At 40.3% G+C, this 22,399-nt stretch overlaps 1 protein-coding gene across 2 annotated transcripts; it reads left to right on the plus strand.

Annotated features, from left to right (window-relative positions):
- The first annotated feature begins 7,237 nt into the window (after positions 1-7,237).
- Positions 7,238-20,421, plus strand: PTAFR (platelet activating factor receptor). Of its 2 annotated transcripts, XM_081961890.1 has the most exons (3): positions 7,238-7,660; positions 10,645-10,820; positions 17,155-20,420. In XM_081961890.1, the coding sequence occupies exons 2-3, from the start codon at positions 10,803-10,805 to the stop codon at positions 18,241-18,243; spliced, it is 1,107 nt and encodes a 368-aa protein (XP_081818016.1). In that variant the 5' UTR covers positions 7,238-7,660; positions 10,645-10,802; the 3' UTR covers positions 18,244-20,420. The 2 variants fall into 2 exon arrangements, with proteins under 2 accessions (XP_081818016.1, XP_081818015.1); XM_081961889.1 differs by lacking the exon at positions 10,645-10,820 and having other exon boundaries at positions 17,155-20,421.
- The last annotated feature ends 1,978 nt before the right edge of the window (positions 20,422-22,399 follow it).

Genomic DNA, 22,399 nt, shown 5'->3' on the forward strand with positions numbered 1-22,399 from the left:
CTAACCAACATGCCCCGAGAGAGCCGCCTTTTGCAATCATTCAAGGTATCTGGAAGAGGCTGGACGTTACATATGATTCACCCGTTCACCCGTTGGTAGACTTGGGGGATTTTCATTTTCTGCTAATAACAACAAAGTACATAATGTGGCTACATAAGATTTCCAAACAAGATAATCAGCTGTCTGCCAGCCTGGAGGAAGGAGTAGGAGGAATCCGTCTGCACTTTTATTTTATATGGTAACTAGAAAAGTGGGCTTATACAACACCCTGAGCCACAAACCACCAAGTCACATGTTAGCCAGCCTTTTGTGCAATCCAATGCCTATGGTTCAGTGTGCCACAATAACACAGCTAAGGATGTTGCTGTTTTTCCACACTGGCCTATCTAGGATAAATCAGATTTCAATGGGGAGGGGAACCCAGGTTGCCATCAATAGGTTTGCTAGTTCTGCTTAGCTGTCCACCTGATTTAAATGGTTTCAGAGTTATCAGCTTATGCTGTGGCTTGGTTAATTCTGACTGACAAATCACAACTCTGCATTTTGCCCAACATGCTAAGCCACAATGTGCTAAGACTCACCACTGTACTTTTCAAACCACGTGGCTTTCTGAGAAGTTATATCTGATGCTTCCCTTTTTTTCCCCTAGTCTTAATAGGCTTTCCTGTCCAACTCCTGATTTTTCTCTCCACAGCCTCTGCACCATGTTGTCTTCTTAATGTAATGTTATTTATAAAGGGGTTGGTGAAACTTTTCTTTTACATCATTTGACAGCTTACAAAAAGACACATGAACAAAAGTTTGTTTTTTATAAGTCTGAAGAAATTCTGCTGCCACTATGGGGAAATAGAACTCTTTGTTTTTCACCAGCCAAAAGCCCAAGATTTTGGCATCCTGTCCAGTATTTCTCCCTCTCAAGTGAGACAGATGGAATCTTCTCAAGAGGCCCCACAAGCCTTAACCAGAAACTTATTAAAGTTTGAATTGAATTGAATTGAATTTATTCGATTTGTTAGCCGCTCCCTCTCCACGAAGGGACTCGGGGCGGCGTACAATAAATAAAAACACATATTATACAATTAAAACATTTCATGGAGGAGGTGTCAAATCGCATAGTACAATACATAAGAATAGTCATAATAAAATTAAAATTAAAATTTGTTTATTTGTTTAGAAGCCTGAACTCACAATCTGGAAACTCACTCTTTAATTCAACTGAATATGACTATAATGCTTAGTGAGCAACTCACAATCATTTCTTCATTTGTAGCATGGGCACAAAGTTGTAACGGGTTGTTCTATTAATGGTGGCGGGCCATTAATCCTTTAATGTGCGTAGCACATACACAGGCAACTGTGGAGAGGAGGGTGAAGAGGAGCTCAATAATGAAATGTACTGATGACATCACTTCAATGCTGCTACGTGTAATTGCAATGTTGAGTGATTTCGTCATTTTGCCCTCATCAGTGTTTGCCATGCATATTGCCAGACACTGAAGCTCTGATTCAAAGCCAGATCAAACATGTCACCACACGTAGAGGGCTTAAGGCAGACACTCCCTATTAGAAGTCTGCCTCCTCTAAATTTTGAGCCTTTCCCCAAAGAGCATGAAAACTGACATCCCTCAGGACCTGCAACCAGGGAAACTTAAAAATTTATAGATGGGAGGAAGAAAAACTGAAGGAACATGAAATCCTATGGCAGTTTTCTGAATGAACTAAGGACCAAAACAGAAGCAAAAGGAAGGAATACAAAGTCAATTTATTTGATCAGGGTCAAAATAAGACACATACAATTCTGGAAATTCTTTATGGACTTTTTGTTGATATCTGGACAGAAACGTTAATGATCCAAGGATTTGTGAATGAATAAAGAGTAAGCTATATAAAGAAATAATACGTGTATCATGGATAAATATTGTACTAGTCATGATGAAGATCAGAAGTCATTCTTTAAATATTGTTTCTGATTTCCTTCTTTCTTTTCCTTTTTCCTTTGCACTGTACACTTCCTTTTTTCTATTCTTTTCCCTCTTTCTGATTTCAGTTTGTATTATATTTTATTATTGTTAAAATCCTTAATAAATGTAACTTAATAAAACTTTTAAAAAAGGTTTCCTAGAGGATCATGGCTGAAGGAGAACCTAGAAGGGTCTATTTTTAACAGGGCAGGATATCTGACTTTGCCCAACTAGTTTTAGTACGTTAGGTCTCTTTTCTTGCCCAGCACTTAATTGTAGATGAAGTCAGTCACATTACAAACAGACCTGGTATTTAATCAATAGCTTTTCTAGACACTTGAGATAGACTGATGGAATTGTAAGTGGAGGTTTTTGAACATTTTGAGAAACGGCTTCCCATTGTTTAAAGCACCAATTGCTCTGTTCCAAAGGCATTGCACAATTCCCTGTGACCCAGATCACATGTGATAATAACACCAGCAACATGATGAAATTGCAGCTCTCCCCACTCCCCGTCTTTTGACAACTTCTGCAATCTACATAGGGCGTAGAGGTTATAGAATAAGAACGTCCACAAAAAGAGGAGTGCTAAAAGCTGTGCACATAATGATTTGAAATGGATATTGTTGATTTCCGTGGCTTGCTTTGCTGAAGGAGCAGAACAACATTGGTTCTAGATTTGGCAGGTATTCCTGGTCAGAATAAGCCAGGCTGCTTTTCCGCGGTATTAATGATGCAGATAATTCTGTTGATCTCCCCAAAACCCCAAAGATAAGAGATCTTTGGGCCTATCTGGAAGGTCACAGATTCTCCACCCATGCTATTAAAAAAGGCCCTTGCACAGAACTGTAAGGCTGTCAAATCCTAATACTCATATAATCACATTGCTTTATTCCATGGGTCCTGTTAAGACTTCTGCTAAATTGAGCAGTGTATGAAAACATAGGCAGCTACTCACAAAAACAGTGAATAAATGGATACGGAATGGGTCAAAGTCAGACTGTATGGCTGTTGCCAAAAAAGGAAAGTAGTCATATTTATGTAAACCAGCCACGCAGAGCAAGAAACTCTAAAAATATATTATTTCCCCTGAAAGGCTTTCCTACGAAGAGCAATGTTTACCCTAGGGATTATCTAAACGCTTGCTGTGATTCAGTGAAAAATATCTAAAGCTACTAAGAATATGTATTATGAGACTAACACAGGGGTCTGCAATCTTAAACACTCAGAGTCATTTGGACTCGTTTTCCACAGAAAACATCGGGAGGCACAAAACCCTTTTGACATTAAAATGAAGATAACCCTGCATGTGTCAGGTTTTTTTTTTTTTACCTTTATGCTACGGATTAAAAAAAAAATCAAATCAGAGAAAACGGATTTTTATTTCTGCACGCAACAAAAACATGTTGAACTCTGAAATAAAAGATGCTGGGTTGAAGGTTGCTTTCAAATACAATACTCAACGTCTATTTGAGTCCTTGTATTTATGAAGTAAAAAGCCAAACTTAAATTATTCACCTGCTGCAAACCAAAAATGCTGTCGGCTTGTGTGTGCTGACATCCAGGTGTCACACATTGGCGATTGTGACACATAGTTTGAGCCACAGGGAGCCACAGCAGAGGGATGAAAGAGCCTCATGTCGCTCCAGAGCCATGATTTGCTGACCCCTGGACTAACAGGTCTGGGCAACAAAACCCTAAAAACCCACTGAATAGCCACAGACAGAATACAGAAAACCATTGCTGCTATAATAACATGGTCTTCTAGATCTGTGATGGCGAACCTGTGGCACCCGTGCCAGAGGCGGCATGCAGAGCCTCTCTGCTGGAATGCACCATTGCCCAAATCAGATCTCGGTGGCGTTTCTTTTGTGAGCTTCTCTTTCCCTGCAAATGACGAAACAGAAGCTCACAAAAGAAAAAGATCTTACCTCTTGCCATGCTGCTGGTGTTGGGAAGTTCTTTGGATCTCTGCTGCGCGTGTGTGCGATCATGTTCTTGCATGTGCGTGCGCACAGATCTGCACATGCGCAGCTTTGCACACGTGTGCACCTTTCAGTTTGGGCATGCGTGCACGTGCAGTTTGGGCACGGCGTCTAAAAGGTTCACCATCACTGATCTAAATATTTGTAACCCAAATCTACTGAATATATCTGGTTAGTGTATCTTTTGCCCCCCCTTTTTTTGGGGACAAAACTTCCTCATTACCTATAGTATCAGTCAGGCTAAGTTGTAAAACACAACTCATTAGTATGTGTCTGGACAAAGAATGAACTTAAAAAACACTATAAACAGGTCCCAAACATGATTTCTGCCTCCAGTCATGTCTTCTAGCCTCCAAATATTGAAACAGAACTGCTTTTAACTAAAAAGCTTGGAATGCACAACCTTCTCTGTGGAGAGGTTTCGCTGCATATCACATGCCCACTTTTATAACAAGAGATAGTCGTACATTTCTTTGGGGCAGAAGATACAATTTCTATCCGTCTATCGTGGCAAGAGCCAGGCCTAGTAGGAGTTGTTTACATTTGACCAGGTGAGAAGGGGTTTTCATATTGGGCTGCAAAAATCCAGATGGCCAGGTTGTTCAGACACTTCTGATTCTTTGTGGCCCAGCTAACAAACTTTTGGTAGGACGCTACTGTCGGTCAGCAATTGTTCATTTGAATCTTTGTAACCCCCCCAATCCTTGGGTTTTCCTGACTATCTGAGTCTTCTCCAAATGATCTTTGCCCTGGAATTATATATCCAAAATATTTAAGCTATGGCTTCATCATTAAGTCTTCTAATCTGCCAGTTCCTTCCTTCTGAAGGTCTGCCAGTTCCTTCCTTCTGAAGGAACTGGCAGACGAGATCTCAGAACCACTGAACTATATCTTTCAGAGATCCTGGCGCACCAGGGAACTACCAGAGGACTGGAAAAGAGCTGATGTGGTTCCCATCTTCAAAAAAGGAAAAAAAAATAGATCCAGGAAACTACAGACCTATCAGCCTGACCTCAATACCAAAAGATTCTGGAAAAGATAATCAAGCAATGAATTAGTGAACACCTAGAAGTAAACGAAGTAATAGCCAAAAGCCAACATGGGTTTGTCAAAAACAGATTATGCCAGGCTAATCTTATTGCATTCTTTGATAATGTGACAAAATTAGTGGACCAGAGGAATCTGTCGATATAGTTCACTTGGACTTCAGTAAGGCATTTGATAAGGTAGACCATAACCTACTACTAGATAAAGTAGAAGAATGTGGGTTAGACAGTATCACCACCAAATGGATTCATAACTGGCTGACCAAATGCACTCAATGTGTAGTCCTCAATGGAACTGCATTTTCATGGAGGGAAGTATGCAGTGGAGTACCCCAAGGCTCTGTTTTGGGCCCAGTACTCTTCAACATCTTCATCAATGATTTGGATGAGAGAATAAATGGGGAATTCATCAAATTTGCAGATGACACCAAGCTGGCAGGAATAGCCAACACCCCAGAAGACAGGCTTAAGGTACAGAAGGATCTTGACAAACTTGAACATTGGGCACTATCTAACAAAATGAAATTCAATGGTGAAAAGAGTAAGGTTCTACATTTAGGTAACAAAAACGAAATGCACAGGTACAGAATAGGTGTTACCTTGCTCAATAGTAGTAACTGTGAAAGGGATCTTGGAGTCCTAGTGAAGAACCATTTAAATAGGAGCCAGCCATGTGCAGCAGCTGCCAAAAAAGCCAACACAGTTCTAGGCTGCATCAACAGAGGGATAGAATCAAGATCACATGAAGTGTTAATACCACTTTATAATGCCTTGGTAAGGCCACGCTTGGAATACTGCATTCAGTTTTGGTCACCACGATGTAGAAAAGATGTGAAGACTCTAGAAAGAGTGCAGAGAAGAGCAACAAAGATGACTGGGGGCCTGGAGACTAAAACATATGAAGAACGGTTGCAGGAACTGGGTATGTCTAGTTTAATAGAAAGAAGAACTAGGGGAGACATGATAGCAGTGTTCCAATATCTCAGGGGTTGCCACAAAGAAGAGGGAGTCAAACTATTCTCCAAGGCACCTGAGGGTAGAAGCAGCAATAGGTAGAAACTAATCAAGGAGAGAAGCAACCTAGAACTAAGGAGAAATTTCCTGACAGTTAGAACAATTAATCAGTGGAACAGCTTGCCTCCAGAAGTTGTGAATGCCCCAACACTGGAAGTCTTTAAGAAGATGTTGGATAGCCATTTGTCTGAAACGGTATAGGGTTTCCTGCCTAGGCAGGGGGTTGGACTAGAAGACCTCCAAGGTCCCTTCCAACTCTGCTATTGTATTGTAATCTGGTTTTACTTCATCCAGTACTGATCCAGTTTTCTTTCAGGTCCAGAGTTCCTAACAATTTTCTCTAGCAATGGGAAATTATAAAGCCCCATTTATTTGAAAGATCATTTTTTTCTACTTATGACCTCTTTTATCTTACCCTATGAACCAATTTATTATTTCCTGCTTGCTTACCTTCACCTCTTCCCTCTGTTCTGCCTTTAGGTAACTAAAAACACTGGACATCCAGGTTCCTAGCATTCAATTTATTTCCTTGCCATTTCCTACCAGTTGTTTCTCATTTCCTGGATTTCGCTATACCTGCCCGCCTCCCATTACACTAACACTCACTGGCCTCAGACAGCAAATATTCAGGTTGCCACTCCTCCTGGGAATACATAAATTGGAGCTCCACATATTGGTTACTAGTTCTTTTAATGTTTGACGGACATTACTACATTCAGAATGACAGGTAAGGTTTTCAAAGGCTGTAAGGCAAACATAAAAAGGACGCTGTGGCTCAGTGGCTGCTGATCAGAAAGGTCAGCAGTTCAAATCCCTAGCGCCGCATAACGGAGTGAGCTCCTGTTACTTGTCCCAGCTTCTGTCAACCTAGCAGTTCGAAAGCACGTAAAAAATGCAAGTAGAAAAATAGGAACCACCTTTGGTGGGAAGGTAACAGCGTTCTGTGCATTTAGTCATGCCCGCCACATGACCATGGAGACGTCTTCGGACAGCGCTGGCTCTTCAGCTTTGAAACGGAGATGAACACCCCCCCCTAGAGTCGGGAACGACTAGCACGCATATGCGAGGGGAACCTTTACCTTTACTTTTTAAGGCAAACATATCCATGCCCACATGAATAAAAGCCAAGAGAATACAGTGCAAATTTCACAGAAGCATTTTCTGCAACCAGGTATTTTCCTCTGTAATTCTCTTACATGCACTTAGCTGGGAGATCAGGCTGTTGCCTGGATAAGCCACGAAGCAGAAATTTGGTGAAACTGTTTTATGAATCTGACTCATTCACCTGAAAGACGACCACACCTTGCCCTGCTCACTCATGGCATCTGTTTCCTGCTATTGCTGTTGAGAAATAAGTTCAAACAGTTGCAGAGTGTATATATTGCACACGCACACACATAGGCCCTTTGGGATTTCCCAGCACTTCTGTTGCATGTGATATTATAATAGACTCCTCCTTCCGCAGACGTACTACAGTATGATAATCTTGTTCTCCCGAAACTTTTTTCTCCAGAAGAGTAAAAATAACCACAGTGGACACTTCAGAAGAAGCCACACTGAGATAATCTGGACTTCCAGGATAAAAACATGAGAAGAAAAGCTCCTCATTCCCCATACTCTGCTAGTGGGATTAATGTATAAGCCACGAATGGAGGTAAGTCCCTTTTAAATTTATTTCGGAACAATCAGGATCTCTGCATGGACTTGTTTGCACTTGCTCACTGCTTGTTACATTGGCATATTTTAAATAATATGAGTGAAGAAGCAGGGAGGGGGTGTAATGAAATGACAAGCTTCATGCTTGGATTTCCCACCTCTGACAAGTCATCAAGGCCAATCCAATATACTTTGTTATCTGAAAGTTAGAGGAGATGGTAGCTCTCTGCATAGTCCACACTCAGAATCACGCATTTTGGCAGAGCCGAATCTCATCAGGGGGTGCCTTTGGAAGGTAGAGCTGAGATGTTTGAGAGAAACAGCTAAGGGAAGCCTTATCTATTCCCCAACCAACCTCTGACAAGGGACGCAGCTGGCCATTTACCCATCTCATAGGAGGGGACCACGTTCAACCCCGTCCTATAGATCTCTGTAGCATAAACCCCTGGACAGCAAGCTTTTCTTTGATTGGGAGTATTACAAGCCACCCACCTCCTGCACAATTGGAGTTCGCATTCCCGCATTCATTCATTGATAACAAGCATTCCTATTGCTAACAGAATAAATGAAATTACATTCCTGACCCAATGCATGGGAGAAAAATCAAATCATTACAGCTATATAATAAAACATCTATGATACATTTAAAGTATTATAGACATAAACTTTTTTGGGGGGGATCTAGTTAAATAAAATTAGATTAATTTTATTTAAAATTTAAAATAAAAATATATAATTAAAAAGCATGGAGAAATAAAATATAGCAATGAAGCAGCTGACCTCAGTAGCAATTGATCTCATAATATGGGCCAAGACCAAATTGGCTATGGATTCCAAGCCTTTCCTTAGTGGGATCTGTGAAATGTGGCATCCTAATGAGCTGAGACTTCAGGATAGATTGCATCGGAGAAGGTGATAAATGGCTTGGATCTAGATTGAAATCCTGTTGTTTCAAGGAGGCCCTTGGCTTGCTGTCTTCTTGTATAGATTCTACGCTTTTCTGATGTGGGTAATGGAATCATAACTGAGGTGTTCATAATCTACTATCAACGTTTGCACACTTATGTTTGATGCTTTGTGACAGCAGAAACGCGAAAAGTATTCTGTGTAGCAAAATCATCAGAGGTTGCTAACACACACACACAAAAGACCCGCCTATCTGCCTTGTCCTTTTTTTAAGTTGCATATTTGATGTCTCATTCATGGTTGTCAGGGAGTTGGGGAATTCTTCAACAAGGCAGAGAACCTAACTTTCTTCTAAGCAAGGGAGGCAAATTTTTAAATGGCTGCTTTTAGTCCTGGGATCTTTACCTGTGCACCCTAAAAGGAGGGACCAGTTGTTCATGTATAATGGAGGGGAGAAATGGAACCATAACCTGTTAATATTTTTTAAAGGAAAAAAAATCTAATTCAGTTTTTATTTCATAACTAGCTGAATACCCGTGCTCCGCTACAAAACTATGTGATCGGGCTTGATAAATCAACATTTAACAGCTTGAAAATAAATGAGTAGTTACGATCGGCCTTTCCTCTCCCCTTCTCTCCCTCAAGCTTGCCCCCCAGAGGCCTCTCCTATCTTATCCCCTTCTCTCCCTCAGTCTAACTCCTTAGCATCTGAGTGTTTTTTCAGGTGGGGACGGGGAGTAGAATATCTAAACTCCCAGCCCGCAGGTCAGATGAGTCACACCCTGGCCATGCCCACACCCAAGTGGCAGTTGGAACAGAGTTCTTTTCATGTGGGAAGTGGGAGTAGAATGTCTAACTCAGGGGTGTCCAAACTTGGGAACTTTAAGACTTGTGGACTTCAACTCCCAGAATTCCCCAGCCAGCCATGCTGGCTGGGGAATTCTGGGAGTTGAAGTCCACAAGTCTTAAAGTTCCCAAGTTTGGACACCCCTGGTCTAACTCCTTAACATCAGAGCATGTTAACAGTAATATAAGAAATACTAATGATCTGATGGTCATTTCAAAAAATTCTTTCTTAGTGAGCATCTAGAAGCCAAGAGGAACATACATGCCAAATTTCAAGTTTGTAGGCTTTACGGTTCTGGAGTTTTCGTGATGATGCATGAGTGGTATTTCGCTTTTATATATAAAGATGGAAAGGACCTGATGAAGCTGCCTTGAAACAGGGCTGGGTCACACCTCTGTTTCCCGCTGTGGCAAATCAATGGTCCCATTCATATGTGCAAAAAGTTCAATGGAAGGACCATGTGATGTGTGTAACATTAGTGATAGAACGTGCCAGAAGTCATTAAGATAGCATAGAGAGCACAGCCCTTTCCTCTAAGTAAAATGCCATCTGAGGTGACTTCCTTCTTTTTGCCTAAGGATAGGGCCATTCCTGGTTTTCTATCAAGCTGAATCCAGGCAACTGCATTACACGCATTTTGTTATTTTATACATCATGTAGCAGACACCATAGTTTTCTGTGCAAATAATCTTTAGATAAACAAGCGTGTGGTTTATTTTTTTCCCTTTCTGTTCAATTGTGAACGATTCTGAGAGACTGCCTGGGAAAGTCCCTGAAGTTTTCCTGGTAAGGTTTTTCAAAGAAGGTTTGCCACTGCCTCCTTTCTAGGGCTGAGAGAAAGTGACTGGCCAAAGGTCACCCAGCTGCCTTTGTGCTTCAGGCAGGACTAGAACTCATGGTCTCCCAGTTCTGGCCTGATATTTTAACCACCACACCGAAGTTGCTCTCATGATGCAATTTACAACTGCCAAAATGCCCAGGGTGAACAAGTCTACTGTGATCCGATTGAACTTTCGATGATTCAGAATTCAAATTCAGTTTCACACGCGTTCAGTTTAAATATATTTGATCGCCCGTCTCATTCCAGTTGGGGATAAAGTATATAGTATGAACTATCTCACAGCTTTTTGCAGCAAGTTATCTTCCTCTCAGACTTGCTCAATGTTTCATCTGTTTGGCAATGAGGATGACACACACACACGGTTTCTTCATTCCCAACGACTATGTAGGTTTCCTGTGTCGCTTTCAGTTGAGTTCATGGAATTCAGCCTGTGGTGAAAATGATTCAAGTTGCAGCATGTAAGAGACATCATTCCCACAGGTTGGCCTTCTATTGAGGGACATCGCCCATTACTACATTGTGGCCAAACCTTGGACTCAACCAAGAATGTCCATCCTTGCTGTGGTAAGTGATGGGGGCCTTTACAGATGAAATTATTTAAGTATGCTAGGACAGCGTCCAACTTTTGTTATCTAGGCTTTTTGAATCCAAAAAACTCAGAAGAACTTTATAGAAATATACTTATTGCCAATGGATTGTTTGTACAGAAATATCCATCGTGGGGTCGGGCTCAATAATGAATATTTTAATAGAAATAATTATTCTGATTATGAAATAGTAGATGCTCAGTTGCAAATTTTGGAGATTGTTGGTCGATCTACACCAGGGGTGTCCAAACTTGAGAACTTTAAGACTTGTGGACTTCAATTCCCAGAATTCCCCAGCCAGCATGGCTGGCTGGGGAATTCTGGGAGTTGAAGTCCACAAGTCTTAAAGTTCCCAAGTTTGGACACCCCTGATCTACACTCAGGAGATCCATCCATCCTTCCCTGCCTGCTGCTTCGTTGTTTAGATTATACTCTTTCCGCACAATCAGAATAACCATAGAAGAGAATGAGAAGAAGGCAGCTGTTGTTTCTTCCAGCTTCAAATGATGCTAATTCACAAACAAATTGCCAGAAGTCTCCAGGAGCTGGCAGTGATTGTAAGGGTCTATGAGCCACAGCAGATGTCAAATGATTCCTATTTAGATATGTACCTATGTCAGTGGTTCTGATAAAATTCCTTTTGATTGGCTCCTCTGGCATTGGTGCTGTCTTTCCCCAGAAAAAAAATATCATAAACAGGCAGATCAGCTATGAGTTGTCCACCACTGTCTCTATCCACAATGTCTCTGATAATCATGATATTGTAGTTAATTTTCAATGGGGCTTTTCAGACACATGCCATAACTGTTTGGCAAGATTAGAGCTTGGGCAGGCAGAAATATGAAATAATATTTTGCTGTTGTTAGTTGCGAAGTCGTGTCAGATCCATCGCAACCCCATGGACAATGCTCCTCCAGGCCTTCCCGTCCTCGACCATCCTCTGGAGTCTCACGTCGACTGCTTCGGTGACTCCATCCAGCCACCTCATTCTCTGTCATCCCCTTCTTCTTTTGCCCTCAATCTTTCCCAGCATCAGGCTCTTCTATAGGGAGTCCTTCCTTCTCATTAGATGGCCAAAGTATTTGAGTTTCCTCTTCAGGATCTGGCCTTCTAAAGCCCAGTCAGGATTGATCTCCTCTAGAACTGACTGGTTTGATCACCTTGCAGTCCAAGGGACTCGCAAGTAAAATAAATAAATAATATATAATATTAATAAATAAATAGTATTGAACAAAAGGTTAATCAGTACCCATAAGATCCTACCAGGACACTGTCACCTTAAATGGGAAATGCTTCTGCAGATATACGTTCAAAGATGTCAACCAGTTTGTGACTATGGGCTTTGGACTTTGGGTTTTTCAGTTTCAATATATGACTGGTCTCTAAGGACAGAAGTAGATGGTTGTAGCAAATCATCCAGATTCTATGTGGAAACCTCAAGTTCCCGTACCTTAAGTCCACTTTGCATCAAAAACAAACCACAACGACAAAAATGGATTAGGCTTCCTATATTGTATTATAGGTTTGTGCAATGATCCAGTTTATTGTAAAGTTAATCTGAGTTACACAACTTTTTGTTGCCATGTCTTCAAGCACTGTCTTTCTTTCAATTTGGCAAACAAAAAAGTGTTACCATGTTGCATCCTGTTAGCATTCAAAATAACTTGTTTCCAGTACCAGGAAGTTGAAAAGTCTACCAGATCAGGAAAGGGTGTAACTGATTTTTTTTTTTACATTATTGGCAAATTGACAGTGGAATTATACTAAAAATAGAGAATCTTAATATCAATTAAATTATCCAGAATGCGGAACTACAGTTTTACAGTTAAAAGAATTGTGCTAAATCATGCGCAACGAAGGTCATTAGTGTTGTCCCTTAGTTGTTGCAAATTCTGTGCATTACTTTTTTCTGCTGTAGTTGCATAATAATAGATATTCCACCAATAGAAGAAGAAAAAAATAGAACGCGTTTACAAGATAAGGTGTAAAGATTATAACAGCAACTATGTAGGACAGAGGGGCAGAAGACTAGCAATGTGCATCCAGGAACACCAACTAAGGGTCAGAAAACATGATGCAGACTCCTTAATTTCACAAAGTACAGACAGACTTAACCATAGCTTCAATTGGGAAACTGTGAGCATCCTAGACCAAGCCAAGTCCAGAAATACTAAAGGATTTCCTGGAAGCCTGACATTTAGAGACAAATCAGTCATTAATAGGCACATAAAGATAAACAACATCTACATGCCATTGCAAAGACACAATCCAAAAGCCAAAAAGGAAACAAAAATATTTGTTTTGATATCAAACACCTTTCTATGTTTTGATCAATTTCTCTCCCTCTGGAGCTCTAAGAAGCTATTTAAATGCTCCCATGGAACTTTTTTCTGGATTTATTTTTTGTTTGTTCATGATGATTTGGGAAAAGTGCCAAATTTCTGCTGCCAACAGAAACTTCTCTCATTGGGAAATGACAGATCAGCACAATACCTGGGGCCTTTTGCTGCATGTAGTAAAGGATAAGTCAGCCAGCACGCCGCCTGTAATATGACTAGCAGTTGAGTTTCATTTCAACACTGCCAACTGACTTACTATCACTGAAAACAGGATTACTCCGGAGATGCAGACCAAGTCATTAAAGAAACAGAGTTCCTTTCTTTCTGTTAGTTCTCACCAATTATAAAGTCAAGAATCAAGTAGCGCCTTTTCCCACACCTTGGCAAATGCCCATCCACGTAATCTTTAACCAATCTTTAACAGTGGTTCTGAATATGCGTTATTAAGTCAGGCTTATTCTCAAGTGCAAAAACTGGCTTGAAACTCAACATTAAGAAAACTAAGATGGCATCCGGCCTTCTCAATTCCCGGCAAATAGAAGGGGAAGAAATGGAGGTAGTGACAGATTTCATTTTCCTGGGCTCCAAGATCACTGCAGATGGGGATTGCAGCCAAGAAATAAAAAGATGCTTGCTCCTAGGGATGAAAGCTACGGCAAATCTAGACAGCATACTAAAAAGCAGAGACATCATCTTGCCAACAAAAGTGCATATAGTCAAGGTGATGGTTTTCCCAGTTGGAATGCATGGCTGTGAAATTTGGACCATAAGAAAGGCTGAGCGCCAAAGAATTGAGGCCTTTGAACTATGTTGCCAGAGAAGACTCCTGTGAGGCCCTTGGACTGCAAGGTGGTCAAATCGGTCAGTCCTAGAGGAGATCAATCCTGACTGCTTTTTAAAAGGCCAGATCCTGAAGATGAAACTCAAGAACTTTGGCCACGTAATGAGAAGGAAGGACTCACTGGAGAAGAGCCTAATGCTGGGAACGATTGAGGGCAAAAGAAAAAGGGGACAGCAAAAAATGAGGTGGCTGGATGAAGTCACTGAAGCAGTAGGAGTGAGCTTAAATCGACTCCGGGGATGGTAGAGGACAAGAAGGCCTGGAGGAACGTTATCCATGGAGTCACAATGGATTGGACGCGACTTCGCAACTAACCACAATTCTCAAGCATGGGAGAGTGATTGCCCTTAGACATAATCAAGATGCCTAATAGTTTTAGAATATTTTTAAAGCAGGAATCAATCAAAAACTTGAGAAAGGAAGCACAAACAAATCTGTTGTTATGTTCAACCTTGGTTCATGTTGCTCAATTCATTTTGTGGTTTATGTAGAAATTCTCAAGAAGGCCTACACCAGTTTCACTTCCTTCCATATAAAATAATTGCACATGTACCCAGAAACACACAGTAAAAATATTTAGAAAATATCACTTGAAGCTGTATTATAAGGAAGTTAAAAAGACACTAATTTGGTAAAAGTTAAATAACTCTTCCTAATGCGCTTATTTGCCTAGAAGGAGGAAGTGAGTAAGAGGAAGGCAGCAGAACTTTAGAATTGAAATATTGCCCCCAGGGAAGTTCAAAAAAGATCACCCTATTGCTAAATTTTCAAGAGAAGAAAATATATAGTACTTAGTTTAGAGTTCTTTCTACTTAGAAGAAAAGTTGAAGTCTTTGCATTTTGATGGTTTAAAATTCAATTGGCAAACAAAAGGAAAGCTATCTAAATGCTATCTATGTATCTATCTAAATTATAACACCTATGGATGCTGTTCTAATCCTCATTGTCAAATGTTGCATAATAAAGCTCGGCTATCTGGAGGTTTTTCTATTTGAAGGGAGATCATTTTATCCCTGTAGCTTTCAAGGTCTTCTCAGCCAAAGCCATTTCCTATCTCTTTAGGTGTCCAAGTATTTAATTTAGAAAGCTTGATATCCTTGAAGTTGTCCAATTTAAATTTAAGAGAGCTATTCTTGCAGTTCCAAAATGTATTAGACTCTTGCTAGAGGTGGGTTTGGTGTGTATGGTCCCTAAGTCTTGGTACCATCTTTTAAATCTTTAGTTAATGTTAGCTTTCTGTCTGCTGGGTTTGGACCCAATGGTAATCAGAGGTCACTTGAACTCAACCTAAGAAAATGCTATTGGCAAACTTTATGCCCAAGACTCTTCTTGAAAAGATTTGGTCATTCAGACTGCAAAAATGCCAGAAATATTTTATGCAACATAGAATGGGACACAGATTTTCAAATCAATCTAAGTCTGGCTCCCAGCCATATAACTTGTGGGGTCTTTTCAAATGGATATGAGTCATCTTCTTGGCAGTGGGCTCTTTAATTCAGTCACTGACCAGCAGAAGGTAACATTCAAGGGTAAAACTATAGCCATGCCATCGAGATCACCGTTTCATCTATGTGTTATAAGAATTGAGCTAAGCTTAGATAATAAGCACAAGCTATAAAATCAGGATACCAATACCCATTAGGAATGTGTGTGTGAAGTTTCAAAAAAGAAATTAACTGTCACAAATATTTACCTAATTTGGGTAAAAGTATACAACAGCTTTTCTTAGTTGTTATACAATTGGTTTGTGTAGGTTAAAAAAAAAGAAGAGCTACACATTCAAGATGAAGCTTCTGGTTGACACCCGTCCTAGCCAGCCCTCAATGAAAGGGACTCTAAAATCCAGTCTTGACCATCTCCCGCACATCACTCACCTCTATTCTTAAAGGTTTCTAAGAGCATTTCTCTTATTACTAAAGGCTGAAGCTTGCTTTTGCCAAAGACACCATGATTGAAAAGCATTAAGCTGTGCTAAACTTTAACCTTTGCTTCACCTCAGGTTAGTTTTTTCAGTAAATCCCTTCCTCTTTTATTATATAGTTCCACTTCCTTCCCCTTCACTCATTTCCACCCCTTGCCAGAACTTGCAAGTAACTAATGCAGTGGTAACTACAGAGTCAAGTGAAAAGAAGTTAGAAGAACACTAATACATAAGTCTGCTGAATGATGAATACCTTAATTTGCCACAGGTTCCCAGACAAAAAGGTCAGACAAACAACAGATCAAGTTGCCGTAATCCAGTGTTTCTCAAATTTGGCAACTCTAAGGCATGTGGACTTCAACTCCCAGAATTCCCCAGCCAGCTCAGCTGGCTGGGGAATTCTGGGAGTTGAAGTCCACATGCCTTAGAGTTGCCAAATTTGAGAAACACTGCCGTAATCATATATGAAGAACTGAGTGGGGGGGAAAGTGAGAAACTTTTGAGCACAGATGGCCTTGTACTATAACAATCGTTACGAGCTTTATAAAACATTGCAAGGAGAAGGTAATGAACCAGCTCTGTTCCTTTCTTATTCCATCCAGTCCTACCCTGAACAAAAACTGCAGATATACAGATGATACGAACCAAGCAAATAGTGTCTTAGGAAGACCTCCAAAAACTTTAGACATTTAACTGTAATTATTTTACTTAGTAAGCTAAAAAAAGCAAAAGTTAGTCTGATTTTTAAACTTTATGATGTGTTTACTTGAACTAATGTAAAAAGTGGAATATTCAGAATGTGTATAATAATGGGATCACACTTGAGAAAATGCAATGGATGATTAATGTAAATAGTGAATAAATGCAGGCTATCGGCATAGAGGTATTCTGAGTGTTGAAGGCCGACTGGCCAACCCAGTTGCTAAATGTGAATTGCCAAAGGAACAATCTCGAAGTCCAACCTCCTGATAGGCGAAAGTAGTTAAACATAGGAAGACATGCCCAGGTTACAGGTTTAGCTGAAAACCCTCACAATTCCTAGAGAATCCATGGAAAGGCGATTCCTAGAGGGTAAGGCTGCTCCATAGTGAGTGGTGTGTGAGACAAATGAGGTTGTGTTAATGACATAGCCAGCTCCAAGTTAGCTATAAGAAATCCCGTCGTTTTCTTCTCTTCCATTAACTATCTCCTTGTGTCGTTTTATTTCCAGGATGAGGACACCATGACTACCGCAATGCTCACCAAACTTGATGAAAATGGAACCCACTCTGCACTTCTCAGGCAAACTAAGGAATGCCATGTGGATTCTGAGTTCAGATATCTACTGTTCACCGTCTACTACAGCATCATTTTCATTCTGGGCTTTGTAGCGAACACCTATGTGCTGTGGCTTTTCAGTCGGCTTTACGCTAAGAAGAAATTAAACGAAATAAAAATATTCATCGTCAACCTAACAACTGCTGACTTGCTTTTCCTGGTTACATTGCCAACATGGATTGTTTATTACAACAACAAAGGGAATTGGATCATGCCTAGTTTCCTGTGTAATATAGCTGGCTACTTATTTTTCGTCAATACGTACTGCTCTGTGGCATTCCTGGGAGTGATAACATACAATCGTTACCAAGCTGTCACCAGGCCCATTTCAACCGTTCAATCCAGCACACGAAGAAGAGGCATTTATATTACATTGGCTATCTGGGTCCTAATAGGTGTTCCTTCCATCTATTTTTTAGTTGATAATGGCACAACCGCTGAGGGGCACCTGACTCGCTGTTTTGAGCGCTATGACACCTCCGGTAACACAACTCCTATTCTTGCCTTCCATGTGATTATTTGTATTTGTTTCTTCGTTGCTTTCCTGCTTGTCTTGGTATGCAATGCTTTCATTATCCGGACATTGATGTCAAAATCAGTGCAAACTCGGAGGAGCGCCCGGGTCAGGCAACGGGCCCTTTGGTTGGTGACCACAGTTCTGACTGTCTTCATTCTCTGTTTTGTGCCTCACCACTTGGTAGATCTACCCTGGACTTTGATGGTTCTGAAGAAGTGGGACATAAGCTGCCAAAGGCAAAAAATATTAAATGATATCCACCAGGTTACCCTTGTTCTTCTGGGTGCCAACTGTGTCCTGGATCCTATCATTTATTGTTTTCTCACAAAAAAATTCAGGAAACATCTTTCTGAAAATTTGAAAAGCATAAAAGACAGTCGAAAATGTTCCAGGCAAACAACTGAGACTGGAATGGAGGGGATGGTACAATTAGACGATTGCTTTCCTACATCCCCCAAACCTTAAAAGTATTTTGAATGCAACGTGGAGGAAGGTATTTCTGGAACAGCAAAAAAATGCCAAAGAAGATACATTTGGTTATAATTTGCATATGTTAAAGGACAAGCATATACTGCATACAAATTAGGAAATACAATATGTTTCCTTACAAAGAGCAAAGATTATAATCGGGAGCTTTGTGTGTCTCTTTGATTTGCTGCCCAGATGTTAAGTAAAGATGGCCAGCTTCTGGGGGTCTACTTTTCATACTTAAGGAAATGGAGTGAACATCTACACTGACAGACCTTCTGATTGAAAATCGTAAAGTGGAATGAAATGATGACTTTCTTACAGAAGAGCAACTATTTACTTATCAGTATCAAGTAAAAGCTAATGACTAGCAAGACTTCTTGGCAATTTAGGGTTGCAACTCTTGTCTAAAAACAGTAAGAGCTGGAGGCCACGTAACACAAATGCAAGATCTCTGAAAGGAGACACCATATCTCAAAGGAGACGACTTTGGGTATTTGGGAAATAATTTGTGAATCTCTTATTTGAAAGGTGGATATGACATTGTTGCAGTTGTGATGCAATATATACAGTATTTGATAATCAGTATTTTTTTTTTCATCCTGAGATACTTCTAAACTCTTGGGCATCATTTGGCACACATCAGATCTTTCTTGGGACCTACTGCCAATATCTAGGACAGGGCTATAGGATTCCTTCCCATCAAACATTCCGTTCTCATGGATATACTCTTTCTTTTGCTCTTTTGCCATTCCTTCCTATCAAGAAAGGCTGAGAGATACAAACCAAAACTTACAAACTGACTACTTAACACTTATGGGTTAGCCAAGAATCCACATGTAGATTTAGAAGCTGAGATAGGAAACAAGATGACCTATCCTGAAACAAGCCTGGAGTATGAGAGCCATTGCCTCTAGTCCCCCAAAAATGGATTCTCATTCTTTTCTTTGCAATCATATCTATGTTAAAATAAAAGCTACATTATAAGCTTAGATGAAATAAAGACTTCTGGCATATTATGCCCATTTCAATGTATTTTCCTTCTCGACATCTGTAACCTTTCACAATTTGACAGGCACGTGTCTGAGACAGGAGCCTCTTGTATCCATGAAGGCAGTAGTGAAATTCAAATTTTTTTCCCCTACCCGTTCTGTGGCGTGGCTTGGTGGGCATGGCAGGGGAAGGATATTGCAAAATCTCCATTCCCACCCCACCCTGGGGCCAGCTAGAGATGGCATCTGCCGATTCTCCGAACTACTCAAAAGTTTCCGCTACCGGTTCTGTGAACTACTCAAAATGTCCACTACTGGGTCTCCAGACCTTTCAGAACCTGCCAGAACCTGCTGGATTTCATCCCTGCATGAAGGTTGTTCTTGATTTAGAATGCTGAATATGATCAGGAATATTTGGCTTCCTTAAGAGACCCAACTGTTGCCTATATATTTCATTTTTACCCTTTGCTTTGTAATAAACTAACCTTAAAATGTTCAAAAATACAAATAGTAACGATTGCTTCATTAAATCTCTGAATTAGTAGACATGTGACTTTTATAATATTGTGCAATGAAGGAGTATGGATCACTAATGAAAAAGTGATGATGAAGAAAGAATTAGTCAATAAATACTGTCCATTTTTTTAAAAGATAAAAACGTTTCAGTATCTCCATCATTGTATCGAAGACTATAAAAGATAACCATAGTCTAGTTGGTCTGGGAAGTTGAAAAAGATTGAAATGTATAGCTGGTAACACTTTTATTAGAAACACAATGTCAGAAAAGATTATCCAAGATTTGAAGCTCTCCAGGCTTCCAACTTTACTATAATTTTTGGTCTCTGTCCCCCGGAAAGACAGACACTTTGAGTGAGGATGAATTCTCCAAACTTTGTCCTCTAGAAATGTTACCAAAGTTTTGGATTATGGTTCTATTTTCTTAATGGATACCAGTGGGGTGGCTGGGTGGGGAGAATAAAATGTGTTCAGGACAGAGTTTTCATGCTTTCACCGAGAGTCAAGAATAAAAGCCTTTTGGATCATACTGCTGGCAGAAAATTGGCTAAATAGGTGACTGAATTATGGGCAGAGGGAGAAGGGTAGCAGAAGGGTACAATCAGCAGCTGTAGAAGATGGCCAGGCTAAGCCTGAGGGAGGGTTCAAATGCATCATCAGTCTCTTAGCGCCCATAAGCGATCTAAGTCCAGCCCACCTTGACTTCCTTATTTACCGCCAAATTACTTTAACTGCTAGTTCAAATTCTTGAGGTTGCAATAAATCTTTGTAACCATTCAAACTGCCTGGAACTGCTGATTTTTCTGGTGCTTGACAGCAGCTATGGAATGGTTCCCAACATCAATCTCTTTATTTCTGTGCTTTTATTGTTTATTTATAATACAGACAACTATCATGTGAGGTTACCTCTGAGTATGTCTGGATTCTGCATTCCACTTGCCAGAAATGGTCTCGACCTAAAATTTTCTCAAATAGTTTAGTTTGGAACTCCTGCATTTTTAATTACTACCAACTTGAGATTTGTTATGAGCACATCAGAAGTTTTATTCTAATCGTGAAGTTCCTGCAGGTATTTTGTGTAATGTTATTTGCTGCTTTAAAATAAGACTGCAACCTGGAGAACATTTATTGGTACTGTATGGCACTAAAATAATTATTCTCTAAATAAAACAAAAGAGAACTGCAACTATTTAACATACCAGAAATGCTTCACTAAATTCAGTGGAACTTATCACTTGGGAACAAGTCAACTTGCCTAAAATTTTAAACATAACTTGATACGTTAGCCTTTACAAATCTTAGTGGTGACATGGATTCCTACCACACTAAACTAAACCCAATCATACATTGTCAAATATAATTTATGTCTTAATAGTATGAAACCCAATTAATTAGGCTTATTTAATTTGATAAAATACCATGTGTGAATCTATTCAATATATTTTTGTATCAGAAGTTAACTGTTTTCAAATTAATTTGTTGGAGTTGAGTAAGCAGAGTTCATATCAATGTGTATATATAATTTAAACTATATGCAAAAAAATATTTTACTTACAAGTTAGAGCTGCCACAAATATGAGGTAAACAGTCATTTGACGGGAACGAAGAAATACAAAAACTTGTATTCTCAATTAATGACCATTCCAATTTTTGAAGCCCGTTAAAAGATGTGGGCTCCACTCCAGTATAATTATGTATATCTACCCCATCTCAGTAGAATTACAAGGGAGGGCTCTGCCCGAAGGCAGCCAATTCTATTAGCTGCTCTATTCCCGCATGCTACCTTTCATGGGGACAGTTTAAAATTAGAATAGAATAACAAAGTTGGAAGGGACCTTGAAGGTCTTCTTGTCCAACCCTCTGCTTAGACAGGAAACCCTATGCCATTTCAGACAAATGGATATCCAACATCATCTTAAAAGCTTCCAGTGTTTGAGCATTCACAACTTCTGGAGGTAAGTTATTCCACTGATTAATTGTAATAACTGTCAGGAAATTTCTCCTCAGTTCTAAGTTGCTTCTCTCCTTGGTTAGTTCCCACCCATTGTTTCTCGTCCTGCCCTCAGGTGCTTTGGAAAATAGTTTGACTCCCTCTTCTTTGTGGCAACCCCTGAAATATTGGAAGACTGCTATCATGTCTCCCTTAGTTCTTCTTTTCATTAGACATGCCCAGTTCCTGCAACCGTTTTTTGGCTCCCCAAAGGAGGGAGGCGGGCGACCCCTACAGCAGAGAAAAGTAATTACACCGGGGCCGCACTTGTGAAGAGCAAAGACAGCGTGAATGCCCTCAGCCCCATTTTGTTTTCACCTGCCAATTCAATGGCAATACGAAAAAGGCGCGGCCGCTCCTCTTCCAATCTTTCGTGCCTTCCCTCACCCTTTTTCCCAGACATTTTGAATCACGGGTAAGAACCTAAGCAGGGGTCCCCAAACTTGGCCACTTTAAGACTTGTGGACTTCAACTCCCAGAATTCTCCAGCCAGCCACAAGTCTTAAAGTGGCCAAATTTGAAGACCTCTGACCTAAGCGGTGGCGGTCGCCAACGGTAAACACCCCGGCCAATCCTATCCCGCCTCCCTTTTACCGTCACGTCCGGCAAGGGGCTTCCGCTTCCGGGTCTCAGCCCAGCGGAGGCTTGCCGAAAG

Source organism: Natrix helvetica (genome assembly GCF_964273705.1).
Source record: "Natrix helvetica genome assembly, chromosome: 9".
Lineage (NCBI taxonomy): Eukaryota > Metazoa > Chordata > Lepidosauria > Squamata > Natricidae > Natrix > Natrix helvetica.